General features: G+C 35.0%; 2 protein-coding genes across 4 annotated transcripts; one reads left to right on the top strand and one right to left on the bottom strand.

Annotated features, from left to right (window-relative positions):
• The first annotated feature begins 102 nt into the window (after nt 1-102).
• LOC110376049 (protein PHTF2) lies at nt 103-11,670 on the top strand. The gene is made up of 17 exons (XM_064038552.1): nt 103-337; nt 583-656; nt 1,479-1,556; nt 2,305-2,450; nt 3,174-3,382; nt 4,320-4,459; nt 4,616-4,762; nt 4,981-5,467; nt 5,518-5,688; nt 6,135-6,249; nt 6,511-6,627; nt 6,927-7,105; nt 7,385-7,521; nt 7,814-8,042; nt 8,525-8,620; nt 9,106-9,348; nt 9,652-11,670. Exons 3-17 carry the CDS (start codon nt 1,537-1,539, stop codon nt 9,799-9,801), a joined length of 2,586 nt encoding a protein of 861 aa, XP_063894622.1. The 5' UTR covers nt 103-337; nt 583-656; nt 1,479-1,536; the 3' UTR covers nt 9,802-11,670.
• A 684-nt stretch (nt 11,671-12,354) lies between these two features.
• LOC110376218 (putative RNA-binding protein Luc7-like 2) lies at nt 12,355-17,352 on the bottom strand. Of its 3 annotated transcripts, none has more exons than XM_021334635.3 (8): nt 17,086-17,132; nt 16,901-16,995; nt 16,468-16,546; nt 15,394-15,492; nt 14,792-15,010; nt 14,499-14,711; nt 14,126-14,343; nt 12,355-13,670 (listed from the first exon to the last, which is right to left on the bottom strand). In XM_021334635.3, exons 3-8 carry the CDS (start codon nt 16,498-16,500, stop codon nt 13,529-13,531), a joined length of 924 nt encoding a protein of 307 aa, XP_021190310.2. In that variant the 5' UTR covers nt 16,501-16,546; nt 16,901-16,995; nt 17,086-17,132; the 3' UTR covers nt 12,355-13,528. The 3 variants fall into 3 exon arrangements, with proteins under 3 accessions (XP_021190310.2, XP_021190318.2, XP_021190302.2); XM_021334643.3 differs by having other exon boundaries at nt 16,454-16,546; XM_021334627.3 differs by lacking the exon at nt 16,468-16,546 and having other exon boundaries at nt 17,086-17,352.
• Between the last annotated feature and the right edge of the window lie 1,547 nt (nt 17,353-18,899).

The following is an 18,899-nucleotide window of genomic DNA, read 5'->3' on the forward strand; positions in this document are numbered from 1 at the left end:
TAGAACACGGCCTACAAAATTTTGTCCCTCACGTCAAGTTGACGTATGTAATATTTATGCTGGCAACTCAATTCAAAACCTCAGCAAAATGTCAATGTCAACATTGAAAAGCTGTCTGCTGTCTGCAGCAGTCAGTCAGAATTATTAGCTCTCGTTGTTTCGTATAAATTCAGTGATTCGTAATAATTAAATTAGATATTTCATGGTTTTATTCACGTCACTTCAGTGAATTGTGGGTCAAAGTATATATTTCAAGTACTAATCCCAGTACACCACCAGACGTACATGTATTTCGTGTATTATTTACGAAAAATGTAGTGCACAAGTATACATAACGGTAAAGTTCTAAATAAAGCCTAAATATTTTGATATTGTGAGCATATTATTTTAATGTCCGTGTATTTAATTTTGGAGGTGACCTTTAACTATCACTTTTTATTCATCTTTGAGGCGTAGGGGTTATGAAGTGATCCCAAAATTATATTTCATAACAAGAAACTTGTTGACATACAGCTGATCAAACATTCTTTGTTCAGAGTATTGAACTGCTTATCAGTTATGGAAATAATGTTTCGTTTTCAGATGTCTTTATATACACTGGGGTTTTGATTCCACTGAAATATTCCAATAACAATCAGCCATCAATTAGCCAAATGGTAAGTACAGTTAGTCGCCCATTTACCGCCACACCAACCCGATTTCATATCACTGCTTATTGAAGAGATATTCAATTAATTATCAATTAATCAAACTTGGAATTGTTAGGGTAAATATGAAATTTTATGTTTCAGTTGCTATGTTAATTTTGAACCTACCTACATATCCTAGTTTGCTTCAATTTTATTTAATACCTGACAATAATTCAACAATTTTAGATCATATTTCTTTTTGTTTTAAGTGTCATACCGGTGGGTACATGTATGATTCTGTAAACCAGATAATACAGTCTTAATATGACATATGCTTAGCATGACATGTTTGTAATTTCTCTGCAATGTCATTATAATAATGGACTTTGATTTTTCCTGTGATTTGTTGATTGCAATTACATCATAGAACTCATTATGAGAGTGTTATTAAAAAACAATATTCCATAAAAGATAACAATAGATTGCTCATATAATCCAAGTTAAAAAAAACTATTTTACTGTTTTTATAAAGGCCAGTCATGATTTTACATTACTTACTATGTAAATATGCTGCCATTTATGCAAGTTCCTTATCTCTTTTCTACTTCTACTATTTTTTAGGCTGTCATGTTTATTACTTTTTTGGTTGTTCCATATTCAAATAGGAATCAGTATTCAACTCCAAATGGCATGTTATTACGAACACTTCCTTACAGTTTCTCAGTCTGTAGTAGACTGGTACCACTTTCTGACTTTCTCTCATACACATTTATTTTATGCCTAGTAATATTCATTTGCCTAACAGTTATTAACATTAAGTAAATAATGTATATCTAATCGCGTTTTCAGCTTTCAAGTACAATCAAGGTGAAATTATTAGAAACATCTGCCAATCTATCTGGTCATCATGAAGCAGTTAGCAGCATGGTAAGTTAACTTTTTGCTATAAAATAATATTAAATACACTTTCTCTGGATAGTCATTATCTCTTCTAAAATACTGCATTCAAACATTTTTGACTGTTTAACAAAACATACATTATTATAGTAATATTTAATGTTATAAGATAATAAAACTTTAAAATCATCTATTGTGGATGTGTAAAAGGAGTAGAGTTAAACTTAAAGCCTATTTACTGATAGTAAATAAAAAAACTGGACACAAATAGAAAAACAGAGATAATAATAAACAGAACTGTAACAGGAAAAAATGCTTATAAACTGAAAGTTTTAAAATACATAGCTATTAATATAATTACTGTGTAATCAACAATGAATCAACTTGCATAAAACAAACTGTATAATGTTTTCCTTACTTTTGTGTTGATATTGAACACATTTTTATCTCTATACATTTTGTGTGGTAATACTAATAAAAACTTAGTAATCCTTCTTAGTATTTACATTGAGTAAGTATATTTATTTGCAAAGTATGTACCTATTATTATTGATAAGCTTTTTGTCAATAAATCTTCTGATTACAAGTAGATAGTACATGCAATAAACATCAGATTAGATAAATGCAAAACTTGACATAGGGTGTAACTAAAATTGATTACATAAAAAGAACACTTGCACTTAAAAATGTATTATATTATTTACTTAATATATTTATTTTGAAATAGAAGCTTATCTTGATTAACAAGCATAATGTCATACCAAACTTCTTTGAACAGGTATCAGAAAAAAATAAGTTCATACGACAAAGAGGAATGGGAGACGATGGTGGAACAGCTTCTGATGCGCGGCACCTACCGCCGGCGCATCGTCGACTTCTCCTCGCATGCCCGCTCCTACCTCATTGATGTGGACTTAGTCAGAGGTACACTTTTCATTTATTTACAGTTACAAGTTACTACACACAGGCCTACATAGCCGCTGGGTTCATGCCGAACGGCATATAGTGTTCCGCTGGCAAAAATACCCCCAGGCCGAGCTTCGAGCGGCCACTGGTGTAGCGTTAAGAGTAGCCTCTAAAAACTGACATAAGCACTAACATAAGGTCCATCTCTATATTATATATCTCTGCTCACTATTGCAATCGAATAAAATTGTGTAACCATTGTTGGTTGGTTGCCTTGAAAGGCTACTGTTGTTAAAGATCTTAAACTGGTACTATCTCAAACGACCAGCCAGCAAAGTACAGAATTCAAATTCAGTTGCATCTAGTTTGATAAAAGGCCTCACAAACCACATCCGACATTCCATGCCACACTGGTTTTTACCGCTTAGCTCTTTATACCCACTTAATATGGAGCGGTATACGCGTTTATGCCTTGTCATTTGTTTGACAGTCCTAACCATGCAGTGCTAACCAGTTTTCATCAAGTGGGCCATTGTTCGACATACGGACATACCTATTTATTAAACATATTGATCCTTTATTATTATACCTACATTTATAAGCTCGAGATTGCATCACCTGCAATATTTTTTATGCATTTTGTTCTGTTTGATAATATAATGAGTAGGTAGGGTAACCTTAAATGGTTAGCGATGATTAAACATCGTATGCACCGGACTAATTTGGGAATGTCTATACTAGGTTCGTCGTTTCCTAAAGCTAAGCCCACACTGAGCATGCGTCGTGTGATATGGTACGCTCTAGTCCGACTGTTGTTCCTACCGGCGTTATACCAGTGGTGGACTCAGCAGACGTCGCCGGCTTGCGCCAAGTTCCTCCTCACGCTGTGGCTGATGCAAGTCCTCAATATGACCATATACTTTATGACGCCCGACATGGTGGATAGTGATGTAAGTTGATAAGTACCTATTATGTCTTTTATAAATATGAAATAAGGAAACTTTTTACATGGTTATTATGACTACCTCAGTAGACTTAGAAGGTTACTCTAAACACGCATTGTAGTATATTTTTAAATAATTGCCTGCACGTGGGAACTCTAAATAGACTGTTGTATTATAAATGGCTGAAAACCATAAATAGTTACCTAATACAGCAGATTTATTACAATTGTTTACGTGCTTCCGAGTAATCTTTTAAATAAAACCGTCTATAACTTAAAACTTGTTATTTTATAACAATAAAAATATGAACTAGCAACATGAACAGCTTTTGTATTCAGCAGTCTATATTGAGTCTACAATGGGTATCGACATGTAAATAACGCATTGAACATCCAATGGCTCGTATCTAAAATTAACTGGAATTACAATACTATTAAGGTGCACGCTTCGCTTCTTATGGCATAGGTACAACTATTGCAATATTGTTTATACATATGTGCTCGTTTAAGCGTGACACCTCACGTGTTTCGCGTGGGAGATAAGAAATTCAACATGCATTAATAAAGTTTATTATAATAGGTATACGTTTATGCTTACATCATACTTTTTATTTACTTATTCCTATTGTCTCTAAGATTATTCACGTGTCCGTGATGGTTTAATGATCCAATTGGAAAATAATTGCCTTTCATGACAATGGAAAGAATGCGTGCAAAACTTGCTTTCTTCAAAAGGTTTTAAACATGATTTGGGTTAAAAATACTTCTAAGCAATTTTGGCGCCCAACGTGGGACACCACAATTAGTACAGATACATCATCATCCTCCGAGCCTTTTTCCCAACTATGTTGGGGTCGGCTTCCACTCTAACCGGATTCAGCTGAGTACCAGTGCTAATTAGTACAGATACATATGAACATTAAATATCAAACGTTTTATTTCAGCCTAACTGTTGGTTAGTACCTCTAGGACTAATGTTGGTACTTAGTATAGTACACTCACAAATAGTCAGCACTACTGAGATGGAACTTGCAAGGGTACGACCTCGGGCCACCTACCGACGCAAATTACCGCGATATTTCAGGTAACTTTCTCTTCGGATTACACAAAGTCACGTAAAGATTTTTATTTTTACAATACTTCAGTAACTTTTAGGCCAATTTAAAGCCTGTACCTACAAATATTGTTTTAACTTAATATGGCAACACAGTAATGTAATGAGACAATATTGCCATCGCAGGCGCCCTAGATCTGAATGCGACGGTGGCAGCGGGGGCGGTTCGGCCGAAAGCGGCGCCACCTCGAGTCAGAGCAAGACACCCACTTCTAAACCCGCCAAGTTTCGACGACGACAATCACGAACTGAAATCGCTGAGAATGGACTGAGGTTAATACCGCTCATATTAATTTAGTCTTAAACTTTTAACCGTTATATCTTTGCGTAGTTTTGATTTGTGGATTTTATCTTTCAAATATAACCAGTTTATACAGCAATAGTCCGCTTTTAATTAGATTATCTATGCATTAGAAAACAAGAACACTCATGACAAACAAAACACATCCACAAAATTGCAATCTATCACCACCAAACAATTAAATTTTCAGAAAACGCAAGAAGGAATTAACAAAGGAGAATCTAATCAAAAACTTAGAGCCCGTTAAAAACAAAGCACTGATAAAAGTTAAAGCGAAGGATTCTGACGACGAAGAGTATATGGTTTGGAAAAAGCCTGATTTGACGGCACCTATTGTGACGTTCACTCCACCGCCTGACGACGCTACACCTAGCACCTCCTTCAGATATAAGCCCAATGTGCTAACAAAGAAACAACTAGAATCTTTCAATGTGAGGCAAAACCAGCAAGCACACATTTCAAGAGCGCTAGCCGACGGAGACGACGGCTTCGAAAGCCTGAATGGGTACAATTCTAACGGCAGCGAAGGAGAAAGGGTTAAAAATGAGACTGAAAATCTAATACAAAGAGAAAGAACGAGCTCTAAAGAAGAAAAGATAAAAGTTGCAGAAAAAATCTGTTCTGATGTACAATTAGGTGAAAATTCAGAAGTTATTACCAAAATGACGGTCCTAAAATTATTGAAGTTACTGAAGAATTAGTCGAATCGCAAATATTGAAGAAAGACGATGAAGATGATGATAAATCTGATGCGGATTCTGATGGCGTAGCTCCCACGAGTAGCCCAAGTACTGGTAAACGGGTCGGTGTTCGATTTAGAAGTAATTGGGCTCAAGACGGTATACGTATGGCTGATTCTAGCGATGAAGATTTTACTGTTAACAAGAAGAAAGAAAAGGTAAATATAGAGATTTAATAGTAATGTTTGAGCATGCTTCCAAATCGATATGTTTTAAACCCAAAGCACCTTTATAAAAGGAGAAGTGAATTAACTGATCCTATCTTTTAACATTAGGTGATTGAAGGGCGGAATTTACAGCACGCGAATAAAGGTAGCTATCGACTGTTTGTCGCTGTGGGAGCATGTATTAACAGTTCACTAATATCGCTTCTAACATGTGTTTGTGTAATGTCGCCATTATTTGAGGTTTTCCAGTGACAATTATTTAAACTAAAACATAATTTGTCACTGGTGAAGTTATTGATCTATCGATATCGATGAATTATTAAATAATGAATGTCTAGCTTATGTTTAGCTATAAATAAATAAGTAGTTTAATAAAATATTGTACAAGAAATTATAATTTATTCGTTATAATTAAGATACTGAATGAATTTCCATAGAAATTAGACAATTACCAGTCATCGTCATCCGACGGGGAATGCTCGGCGTCCGCTCCATCCATCGCCCTACCATCCCACCATACCATGTCCGATTGGGTTGGCCAAACTACTAACAGTAAGCATCAATTATGTATGTAAACTATCAACTATTTTCACTAATGGTTTTTAGAGAATATCTACAGATTTACTCGATTGTAAAAATCGATATATGTTTTATCGATACCTAACATTGACATCGATATTTTTTATCGATACCTAAAATTCGTGACAATAGATCGATACTTATTGAACAAATCTGCAGATACCGATGCATGGTGATTTCACAATAATACCTAAGAAGGTCTGTTATTTAATTGTAAAATGCATGTATCGACAGGTGAAGAAAGCAGTTACTGTTCTCAATCAGAAGGCGGACATTCCGATGTGGGCTTTCCGTACACCGCTGATAGTTCATGGGATCCATTTGCGATCCTCGACCCTACTAGCGATACAGGTAAGTCATTAACTGCCTTATTTACTGCTCCTTACCTACAGCCTTATTTTCCCTATTTTTCCTAGTATTCCCTTAAGTATTACCCCTGTCTTCTATTATACACTAATATACTCTCTTATTTACTAAATACTTATAGCAACTGAATAAAATCGGAACAAAAAATAATTCTACTTAAGACCTCTGGAAATAATCAAAATGAGCCTTATGTTTATGGCAAGAAGGCTCGATAATTCCGCGTTTCACCTTGACGGTTACAAGAAACAGTATTTGTACAAACTTAATTGTTCTTAATCCTTTAGTAAAATGTACGATGTGGGAGCGTGGATCGACCCTCCGCGCGGAGCTGTCCGCGGTCGACATCAGTTGGTACGTGGTGGCCCGCGCGGAACGTGTCATGGCGGCCGACGGCTGTCTATGGGCGGGACTGGCTATGGCCGCTGCAGTGGCCCTTATTAAACCTATCATACGGTTTGCTCAGGTAAATTGAGTTCTACTAAAATGGTAGGATTTTTTAAAGATTTTTATAGAATTTGAATTAGTTAATTTAAATTTTTGTGCCATGTTCCAACGGGAAGTTTGTATTTTGATTCCATTACAAGCGCATAGATAAGGCCTGCAAGCGCTTAGTTATTGAATAGCAATGGCAAAAATGGATGAATTAACTATTCAAACAAAAAAAGCTTTATTACGTTTGATTTGGTTCGAATGATAATTTTCGCAAATAATTCGAATGATAAAATTTACCTTTGATCCGCAGGTAGCTGCAGAACAAGACAGTAGAACGGAAGAAGAACTACAAGCCTTGTCCGTACTAACTTACTTCCCGACGCTAATGGCTAGCTACAAGGGATCGCTGATCTCGGTCTTTAACGGTGCTTTTGGTGACAATATCTGGTTCGTATACTATATTAAACGTTAATCTAAAACTTAAAAGTTTTAAAATGGCTTAATGACTCAGAGGAATAACAAACATTCAAAAAATACTAATATCTTAATACATAGATAACCTCCTTCTTTTTGGGAATTGTGTTAAAAATATCAACATGGAATGTTCAAGGAAAATGGGGTAATAAAACATTTCTTAGATGTCCAAATGGCTCATTGCTGGTTTATTTCTCCATAAACGTTAGAAATTAAGTTTTTCTGGCCTCGAAAAATATTCTAATAATCCCTCATTTTTTCCCAGGTTAATATCAACGAACCTGCTCTCATGTATGCTCCGCTTCGCTCTAGGAGCGCTAGTATTTTTCCTTCTTGCCGTAGCGGAGCGAGCGTTCAAACAACGGTTTCTATACGCGAAGCTTTTCTCGCATCTGACGTCAGCGCGGCGAGCGAGAAAATCTGAACTGCCGCACTTTAGGCTCAATACTGTGAGGAATATCAAGACTTGGCTTTCTACGAGGTCTTATTTACGGGTAAGTTTTTTTTTTTAATTGTCTTTGGCTGTTTGACAGGTTTTAATTATTTGTTAATTGGCAACAATACATTGGACACAATACTTGGATGTGTTATACAAAATAATGATGGGATCTAAAGTTATTGATTACTTTTTTGTTTCTGCAATTTTTTATTTAAAGTGTGATGGTTTTTGCCACCAATACCAATTTGTACCAATGCAACTTTTCTAAGTTTGTATGTACTTTCTAAGTATATTTTGGACACCAATGGCTGATAAAAAGTGACGAAAAACATCTTGAGGAAACCTGGACTATTTAGTCTGAAATCACCAACCCTCATTGAGCAAGCGTAGTGATTAACGCTCAATCCTTCTCCGTGTGAGAGGAGATCTCTGCCCAGCAGTGGGACGATAAAAAGGCTGTAGCAGTAACAGATTTTTGTCAGTAACAAACTTTAAACACAAAACAAAGCAAAAATAATTATACATATTTTGTTTCAGCGTCGGGGTCCGCAGCGATCCGTGGAAGTCATCGTGTCAGCTGCATTCATGCTTATAGTTGTTTTACTCGGCTGCGTTAGCACACATCTGTTAAGAGTAAGTGCATTATAGCCTTAGGGCAAATATTATGGTTTTTTTTTTATTTATATATTTGTGTTTGTTTAATATGTTTTCTATAAATATTTGTATGTCCATTGTCCAGTCTATCTTCTGTGTATGACGAAGATAGATGTGGCATTGGAGATCTTTGGCAGTACCAACGACTAAAATAATAATAGTGGAGTCGTTATAAAACAGAAGTCCAGTATGGATGTCAAGAAAGATTATAAAATTATTTTGGATAGAAATCAACTACAAATCGTTATGGTTTTTTTTATATCCTAACACCAAACCTAAATAAACAATATGTAGGTACCTAACATGTTCATTAAAAACTTAACCCTTGGCAGTCGATAAAAATACAATACTTTCCACAACTTATATACGTAATATTTATTTATAATATATTTATATTTATTTATAATAAATGAACTTGTAGTTCAGAAAATTAATAAGTCTAATATCAGTTCAACAATACGCAGGACTCGGTGACATTGGAAAGCGGTTGGCTGCTCGAAGTGTTACTATGGAGTTTCTGCATCGGTATATACCTCCTTCGACTGGGAACTTTAGGAAGCAATGTAAACAAGAAGTATAGAGGTTGCTTGTCAGCAATACTGACTGAACAGATAAACTTGCATCTGGCGATAGAACAGAGACCGGAGAGTAAGGAACAACTTACTGTTGCTAATAATGTTCTCAAATTGGCTGCTGATTTACTAAAGGTAAGTGTAAAGAAGTGTAAAATTATTTCTTATCTAAACGTTTCTTAGTAGTCTCTCGTAAGATATTTTAGCTCCCAAAACAAAAGGGGGGTGGGGCCAGAAAAAATATCTGGGTGTGTGTTTGTCTGTGGCACCATAGCTTTTAAACAGATGAACTGATTCTGATGCAGTTGATTATCGTTACAAAGAGAGTATTGTAATTTGACATCTTGGAAAAGTAATGAAAGTAAAAATCTACTATTTCACGTCTTAGCGTAGATTAGCATAACGAAATTTTCACCAAAACCAATGTTTTTGTTCCAGGAATTGGATGCGCCATTCAAAATATCGGCTTTATGCGCGAATCACTATTTATACACAATCACTAAAGTGGTGATACTGTCTGCGTTATCCGGGGTGCTATCAGAAATGTTAGGCTTCAAACTAAAACTACACAAAATTAAAATCAAGTAAAACCCGTTGGTTGTTACTCTTCGACACAAAGTAATAACTGACTACTAGTCTGAGAGGCCATTTAGTTGTACGACATTTTCTCTTTTATGCAATCATCACCGTCTATTTTTTAAATTTTATAGTGTTATGTACTTTGAAATTGGTTTGCAATACTCACTGACGAAAATGCTTTGTAAAAACTTTTGAACAGCCTTAAAAATGATTTGAGATATTATTGTAACTCAATAAAAGTACAAAGCACAGGACACCCAAAAATCTGCCGATTCAATAACCATCACATCAAAATCAAATGTATGGAGTATTTAGTACGTTTACAATCGGGACACTATTCCATTCTTACGTAAATATAACCATAAATAAATCAAGATATTTATTTATCAATCTTAGCATTCTAAAGCTAATTTTAAACAAAAAATCTGTTTTCAAATAATAATATAGGTAATTAAGTTTCCGCTTCTACCTGCGCAATATTCTTTGAAAAGAAAGCAATATTTAGATAATAATTTCGAGGAAGCTACTTCATAATAATTTCTAACAATGATGTGTACTGTATATAATCTGTACTGATGTGCCAAAAGAAGACTTATAATCGTTAATTTTAACCATTACGTACAAGCAAATTTTCTTTGCATAAAACTTCCTTGAACCTGAGTACAGTAGTAACGTTGAGATCTAAAATAAAGTCGCAATCGTTCCAAATTGCTGTTTACTTCATGTATAGTCTTTATGCTGCAATCCTGTTCCGAGAAGCACCGATGACATTTTTATAAACTTGATAAAGAAAATGATAAATCTTTTCCTCATTAAAGTATGACGCTACTTTTGTTATGATCTCATTTAAACTCATAGTAATAATTTTGTCTATGAACTTCTAGTTAATTCTGCAAAAAAGCTGAAACTGTTTTGTATATTATGTGTTACCTACCACGAATTAATTGTATTACTCTTGTAGTAACTGAAATGTTAACTTCACACTAGATGAAGGTGATTTTATATAACAACATTATTATGTATAAGGGTAAACCTTCATTATGAACTTTAGAATAAGTCACGTGATGTTATAGTTACAACGTTGAATGTGCGGTGTGTATAGACTGCAATTTGAATGGCGGGTAGAAAAATATTGAAATTTATAAATAATATAGAAATGTATAGCAATATCACCGCTATTTTGGTGATGGGAGGCTAAGTAGTGATAGCAAAATATACCTATAAATTATCTTTATCAAATAATGTTATCTATTAGCAAATCCGAAGTAAATATATTACTGTGAACTTATTTACAAATTGCATGCATGTGAAGACAGCATTGTATGTACATACTACTTATACTATTTTAATCATGTTAAGTAAAATGAAGTAGAAAATGGGTATTATTTATATTCATTAGTGTTTAGTTAAAATGCCATTATTTTTATACATACCTTATAATTTTGTACCCTACTCTATGTTCCTAATGTAATGAGCTCTTTAAATTCACAAAAAGACATAATTAGCAGTAATGATTTTGTACTAGTTCATTAAGTAGAAATTGGCTGTCCCATGTAGTGTTTATTTTTGTATGCACCTATTAGAACAATACGTCATCCTATACAATTCTAAGCCTTAAATTCTAGTATGTAGTTAGTTTACTTTAAAGATTCTCTCGACTTAAATCTCTCGACTGCTATCAAACATAAGTTTAGTCTTAGTCTGCATAATTATGTAATTTGTAAAAGAAACAACGTAGGTGCTTTCTTACATTGATTGCTAACAGGTATTTTTCAAATACCAAATTATTGTAGTTACAATTAGTTTTAAGTAACTACATATGTGAGCATGAAATGCTACACAATAAGGCAAAGAAATAAATGAATTATATCTACTAAATGTTTTATTTATTACCTTATAGTAGATGTTTCGTAAAATAACAAGTTTTTATTCTCTAATATATATAACGTTCTCTGCTGGTGGGATCCCGCTGGATTTGTGATTGTGAACGGCACAAATAAACGCTATTTTGTTTCGTAGATTCTAAAGACACACTTAATAATTTATGTGACATAGCATGAGCATCAATCAATCAAAAAAGAACAAGCGAGCAAATGGCGCAAACTTTCAGATTTTGATGCAGAGATCCACGTCTGAGTAAGAGTGTGGTCGCGTACGTGAAGCGTACTAGTAGCCTCGTTTACGGCCATTATTATTTATATCTCATGTAGGCACTACATTATGAACGAATTAGAACGAGGCTACACTACGCTTCACGCACGCGACCTTACTCTCACTCAGTACACTGTACGTCCCGACTGTGGTGACCCGACGCCGCGACGTCGACGTCGGGTGGACGTTGCGCGGACGCTGGCACGACGACGACGCTCGAAAGACGCTAGTGTGGGGGGTCCCTTACTCTGTCTGTCTGTCTTTTCTTCACGCCTAAACTACTGAACCGATTTGTGTGAAGGTACAGACCTACTGCGCAGTGAGTAGGCATGCCTGTCGTTGAACAGTGTGGGATATTAAAAAAAAACCTACCCAAAATTGATTGATTTGGACGGAAAAGAAACACCATAATTAAGTTATAATGATTTTAATTTTAACAAACGAAAAAGCACAAACTACAAGTTACATCGTCATCTTCGAAAAAAAACGTAGTATATTTGACTGGCTCTCGAAATAAATGTCACTTCCACATTATCCGATACAAATTTATCCCTTCAAATAACTAGCGCAAACGAATAGGTACCTATACCGAATATTCTTATATTACATTAAAACCTAACAAGTCTTACATATGTATAACCTAAAATTAAATTATATAACTTCTTTAAATCCCCTAAACTATAGGCAAATTCGTTCGTGACAGTTCCACGGTACACACGGATTGGCGGGGGAAATTACCGTCAAAACTCATTCTTAATTATTTTTTTAGTAAAGAAACTATTGTTGTCTTCTCATTCTCAAACAAGGTCAGTAAACCCTTCCCGCGCATACATGCCCCCCGCTACCCGCGGGCCATGGGAGTGTTACATTCGAGTTTGTCAAACTATAACGCATGAACGATCCAGCGTGGACATCAGTCTGTATGTCCATACTACATGGGAATATGTAGGTATGTCTATATGTATGTAATATTTTAGGATCGGCCCCTTTTAAAAGGGAGCGCAAGATCGTTCAAGTAATACAGAAATATTTTACATACATTGGAACTACATTTTAGTTTAGTTAAATCGTCAGTCAAAACATTTTGTCAAGAACACGTGAAATTAAGTGTTAGGCATTAAATTTTAATATATTGCTCCTTTCGGCAGTGCTAGTTAATTTTTACTAACTTAAATGTATGATATTCAGGCAACATACATAAATACCTCACTATAAATAGATATATACATCATGGTGAGAACCGATAACTCTTTTACCTTAAAAAACCTAAAAATAAACATATTTTATACAACTATTGGTGATGCATCGCATTAACTAGAATTCTAAAATTAGGAATATGCATGTTGATACTATATTCAAATATCTATTTGCAATGCTAGAGCCTTTTTGTACATGCATATTGCTATTAAATAAGTGGCAAATAAAATTGAGTTACAAGCAAAGTAATAAAACATGCATGAATTCCTCAGTACTTTTCTAAATCAATGTATGCTTGAGAGAATTTGATTGGGTAATAAAGTGTGGGATTTCATCAACCACAGGGTAATTTTTGAGAGAGAAAGAGGTTTTTAAGAAGTGAGAGAAATTAGTCTCGTCTGCGTTCTTTCGAGGAGGAGCGATGGGAGCGGCTGCGACGAGACTCGCGCTCGCGCTCTCGCTCGCGGTCGCGGCCGCGGGACCGCTCGCGCGAGCCTTCGCGTTTGCTTCTGCTGCGAGAGCGACTGCGTCTGTAAAAGTGCATAAGTTGTATCATTTTGTCATGTAAGTGACTTAATGAGACTGAACTGGAGAAAAGATTGAACTGAATTCATCATCATCCTCGGAGCCTTTTTCCCTACTATGTTGGGGTCGGCTTCCAGTCTAACCGGATGTAGCTGGGTACCAGTGCTTTTACAAGGAGCAACTGCCCTATCTGACCCCGTCAACCCAGTTACCCAGGCAACCCAATACCTCTTGGCTAAACTGGTGTCAGACTTACTGGCTTCTGACTACCTGTAACAACTGCCAAGGATGTTCTATGACAGCCGTTATGGACAATAAGGATTGAACTGAATTCAACTGTGGCAAATTCAAAGTATATTTAGCTTAATAGCTTAGGTATTAGTTACCAATTTACTCAGTTTCTACAAGCCACCATTAGGAAGTTCTGACATTTACTTTGAAAATGAAATTCTTTATTTACCTCCTCTCACGTTCACGGTCCCGTTCGCCGTCTCTACGGTCCCTGTCTTTGCGGTCACGATCGCGGTCCGACTCCTTGTTACGGTCGCGGTCTCGTGCCGACTCGCGGTGTCGGCGGGCGCGGCGGTCGAGCTCGCGGCCGCCGACGTAGTGGCGCCGGCCGCCACTGCGCTCGCGTTCCGAAGCACCGCGCTCTTCGCGACGTTTGTCCACAGTTTTCTATACAAAAAAAAAAAAAACTATTTTATATCATCAGACTTTTTTTATGGAAAAAATTGCAGCATAATCATTTCATCAACCGGAAACAGGCTTGTTTTCAAACAAATCAAATTCACAGTAACAGGAAGCATTAATTAGAAATTTCCAGTGATTACCTTTAATTCAGCTAGTTTCTCACGAATGGTAATAAAACCAAGATGAAGTTTTCCTCCAAAATGATCAGCTAACCGCCTGTCATTGTCATGAATACCCAGGTACGCTGAGCACACTTCGCAAACGCGTAATTTCTGTTGTTGATAAGAGGAAGCTGGCATGGAGTTGCGGTATTCCTGTTCAGCAACAGCCTTCTTTTTGCGTAGTTCATCAATCTGTAATGATTATTTAAAAATTTTAGAGGCAATTTTATACATTACTCGATATTTTAATTATGATAATTTAAATAGCTCACCTCTCCCATAAGTTTAACGCTCTCTTCCACCATGCCCTCCTCGCCCAGTGCTTCAGCTCGCGCCAGCTTCTGACCAATCTGTTCAGCGAGCTCGTGCACCGCATTAGCTTTCTCTGTGACCTCAGCAGACAGCTCTTCTTGAGTTTCAGCGAGGCGCTGCTTCGCCGCGGTAGTGCGTCGATCGCAGTCAGCTATAAATGCCTCTAAATGTTCTGTCGCCTACACATATTAAATCAAAAGTTTATTTTTATATTAAATAACCATGGCCTTTTCTCCAGATCTTTCAAGCCTGTCCTTATATTCTGTTTAATAAAAATCTGCCAATTTCAAGGAAAAAATTGCAAAAGTTGTTTGTGATTATGATGCATGTTTTATCAAAAGCTAGTAAAACCCGACTAATAAAAGAAAATAATAAAATTAAAATTGTCGTGTTTATTGATAAAATACGATATGCAGCTAGCACAATCACAAACATGAAACAAACATATCATACATAGTTACGTAAGTAATATTGTTTAATTATTTTTTGCTGTTGAGACACAGCTCTGTTCATTAAACTTGAAAATTCAAAAATATAATAAACATAATACCATCATACTTACATCAATATCATAGAAATAGTCTTTGGTTTTTGAAGCTAATTCATAATCCGCACGGAGAGCCAGATCATGTATTTTTGGACACTCACCTAAATCCATTCGCTGTAATAAAAATTAAAACCACATAAATACTAAGTGTCCATTAACAAATAGAACAACAATTTGAAGTGAGGCATATAAAATTTGCATTTTTATTTTACAATTTATTTTTACTTGGTAACACATTTTATTGTAATTCCCTAACTTACAAAAATTAATATTCATTAAAATATATTCTCAATACATGAAATTCTTCCATAAAAATTATTTAAAGAAATACATACTACATCACCACAGCTCACACAGCCCAGGTTCACGCACAGGATAATTAAATTTATCATACATACTTACAAGTATAGAGGAAACACCGTATAACCTAACTAGGCCAAAAATATTTAAGAGAACAGAACAAAATTAAAGGGCACAGACAATTTGTACAGAAACATATCAAAATACCATACTCTATTAATTTTACTCATGTTATTTAATATATTTGTTTTTTGCCATGACAATAATTAGATGCTATGAAATTGAAAATATTGTGCAGTGTTCTTGATGTCAACTGTTGAAATCATCATAGAAATATCATTTAAAACCAGTAACATAACATTACTTATATTTATAATCTAGGTGTATTCAGGCAAATAATAAATATTTTTATGTTTTCAAACTCGATAATGTACATGTAACTTGTTAAGAATACAATTGTTTTCAAATGAGAGTATAATTTTACTAAAACATTTGAGAACTTCATAGCTTTTATTTTTCTTTCTCATGCAAAACTTTGTTGGATATGCTAGCCATTTAAACAGCACAGTACGTACCCAATGTAGTTAGAATGTATGACACCAAATTGCTCTCACCCGGGCTTAAGTTTTTTCATGTTCCTAAAATTTTCTCATGTACTCACCGAAGCAGCATTAGTAACCGTTGAAAAATTTAATTATTTCATGAGCCTTAATAAATTAAGTACTGCTTAGCAGTAATAATACAATCAGCTAACTATAAATGTTTTTATACGTACATCTTGGTACTTACAGAACAGCCTAACTCATACAATCTATCCCTCATCTGTTAAGTATTGTGATGAGCAATAAAGACTAGTGTTGGGCATTTTCTGAAAAGCATATTTCACCACAGTTAATGCCACTCCGATGTAAGAATTCTCCAGCGACACTACAGTATATGGCAAGAGATGTGAGAGTGAATAACAAACATACATTAAGATCAATACCATTTCAGTTGAATACATTATATTGTAATTTGTGGAATATCTCAATGTATGCAGACCAAATAAAAGCACTGCAAATCCCAATTTAAATCAAATTACTGAGATTTCATTAAGATTAACAGTTAAACAATAAATCAAAACAAAATACATTTAAGAATATGAATTATGATTTATTTCATTATTTTAATGAAAACTCAGAATTCAGTACCCATTTCTCTTTATCAAAACAAAATATCTTACCGTGGATGATAAAATTTCATGGGGACAACATTGTAATAAAAACGATTTGCACACTGCATCATCATAAAATTTTACACCGTGTCTGTCTGTTTCACCTGAAAAAATTATAACCGAAAATTATATTAAAATGCAATCAATATACAAGCATATAACTCTGCGGATAGAAATTAAAAAAATATAATTACCATTCCGAGCGGTGCCCATCAGTTGGTCTAACATTGCCCTCATTTGCTCGTGTGCTGACATATTGGATAGTAATATAGCTTTTTCCAAGGTTCAAACTTTTACTTCCAAATAAATAATGAAATATTTTTGCCGGCAAGAGATTCCTTTATATTGGGTATTCAAAGCTGGAACATATTTCTATTTAATCTCGAAAATTTCATGTCCGGACAGCAAGCCAACAAATCAATCAAATTACGAAACTAAAATGGCGGATAAACGCTGCATTTTTTTAATAGACCCTGCCCCATGGTTTGCTGTCAGTTGTAGAACCATGTCTTTTGCACACAACACAATGATCAACCCAGGCGCTCCATAGATAATCAAATGATCACTTAATTTGCACAATGTATTGAGCAAAATTAGCCATGAAAAATATCGCGTATTTTTATATGTCAATGCGTATTTTACGTTTTCATATTTCTATAGAAACCATAAATAATACATGATTTTGAATTCTAGTTTGCCTGCGTTTACACTGGCAGAGATGCGACTGCGGCTGTAAGTCTTGAAACATTTTGGACTAGAGTAGGTATTAATTTGTTAAACAGGAGCGAAAACGTTGTGCCACTTCCACAATTAACATCAATGAGGATGGCTACCTACCATCCATGGACTCTCATTTGATTCGTTATATGTAGTTGTTGCCATTCAAATTCTACCCAGTTTTAATGAGTGAATGAGCCTGTTGTTTTAAACAAACGTCAATAGGTATGCGTAGAATCGCTGTCCACAATTTATTAATGACTAGCTTCTGCCAGCGGTTTCACCCGCATCCCGTGAGAACTACTTCCCGTACCGGTTCTGCCTTTTCGCTTTTTCGTAACCACCTAAACTTGGTCATTCACAATTAAAATCAAACAATTGCATTTCTTGCATGAAAAATATTTTTTTAATAATAATGCAACTATTCAATCAACAAATACAATTGTTTTATTTTTTCTTAACGCTTGTGTACGCAACTGTACCATATTAATAAATATACTAACCTTCCAAGTTAAGAACGTTGCTTAGACAAATGGCACGGCCGCTTTTTTGTAGCTATCCGAACTTGGTCGGATTATGTAGGTTTTGGATGCTCCGTCAGTTTTATAATTGTCTTTCTTTAATTACTGAATTTAATGACATGAAATTTTGCAAGTGAATAGTTGAATGATTAAACTAATTATTGGCATACATTTTACCATGCAATTCCTTTAGAACGTCGTGATATTCGACTGCTTTGTAAACAGTGATCTGTTCATGGTAAAATATCCTATAACTTTTTAATTACTAACGGAACATCATTGATACTTGGCAACATGTTGGAGACATTACAAGGTTTGTGTAAACGTGAAAATCTAGACCCCAAACTGCAAAAGAACTAAGACCTAATAAGTGTATTTTACGTTTATATTTTTATCTTTTAAACCCTACGACTTTTTCTAAATCTACAGCTCTCTATGTAAGCGCTTTATATGAAAACTAGCTAATGGCCAAACGTTCGGTGTGCGTTCGCGCAGCGGAATGTTGTTGAATTTAAAGATTTTAATTATGCAGATAATTAGTGTAAGACGTCCTATAATTGTGTATCGTAAATAAAAATTTGTGTATGCAGCCATTGTGGAGAAATTCACCAAAAACAGATTCCGCTGGGCGAACGTTGTTCTGGCGGAACTTTTTTTAATCCATAGACTGTAGAAGAAAAGAGATGTGTCCGAAAATTAGTGTGTATTTGTGTATAATTGATTATGTATGAATGAAATCAGTGCATGCATAAACTTCGGAGAAATTCAAG

This window comes from Helicoverpa armigera, chromosome 2 (assembly GCF_030705265.1).
Source record: "Helicoverpa armigera isolate CAAS_96S chromosome 2, ASM3070526v1, whole genome shotgun sequence".
Lineage (NCBI taxonomy): Eukaryota > Metazoa > Arthropoda > Insecta > Lepidoptera > Noctuidae > Helicoverpa > Helicoverpa armigera.

What these genes read in the sequence shown, in the direction of transcription:
- LOC110376218 (XM_021334627.3), bottom strand. Translation starts at nt 17,146, where the DNA reads ATGTCAGCACACGAGCAAATGAGGGCAATGTTAGACCAACTGATGGGC. An exon ending in GATGGGCACCGCTCGGAATG is followed by an intron (nt 16,996 to 17,085) that starts GTAATTATATTT and finishes TAATTTTTTCAG; the next exon opens with GTGAAACAGACAGACACGGT. An exon ending in ACTATTTCTATGATATTGAT is followed by an intron (nt 15,011 to 15,393) that starts GTAAGTATGATG and finishes TAATATGTGTAG; the next exon opens with GCGACAGAACATTTAGAGGC.
- LOC110376049 (XM_064038552.1), top strand. Translation starts at nt 1,537, where the DNA reads ATGAAGCAGTTAGCAGCATG. An exon ending in CTACGAGGTCTTATTTACGG is followed by an intron (nt 8,043 to 8,524) that starts GTAAGTTTTTTT and finishes ATTTTGTTTCAG; the next exon opens with CGTCGGGGTCCGCAGCGATC. An exon ending in TGGCTGCTGATTTACTAAAG is followed by an intron (nt 9,349 to 9,651) that starts GTAAGTGTAAAG and finishes TTTTTGTTCCAG; the next exon opens with GAATTGGATGCGCCATTCAA.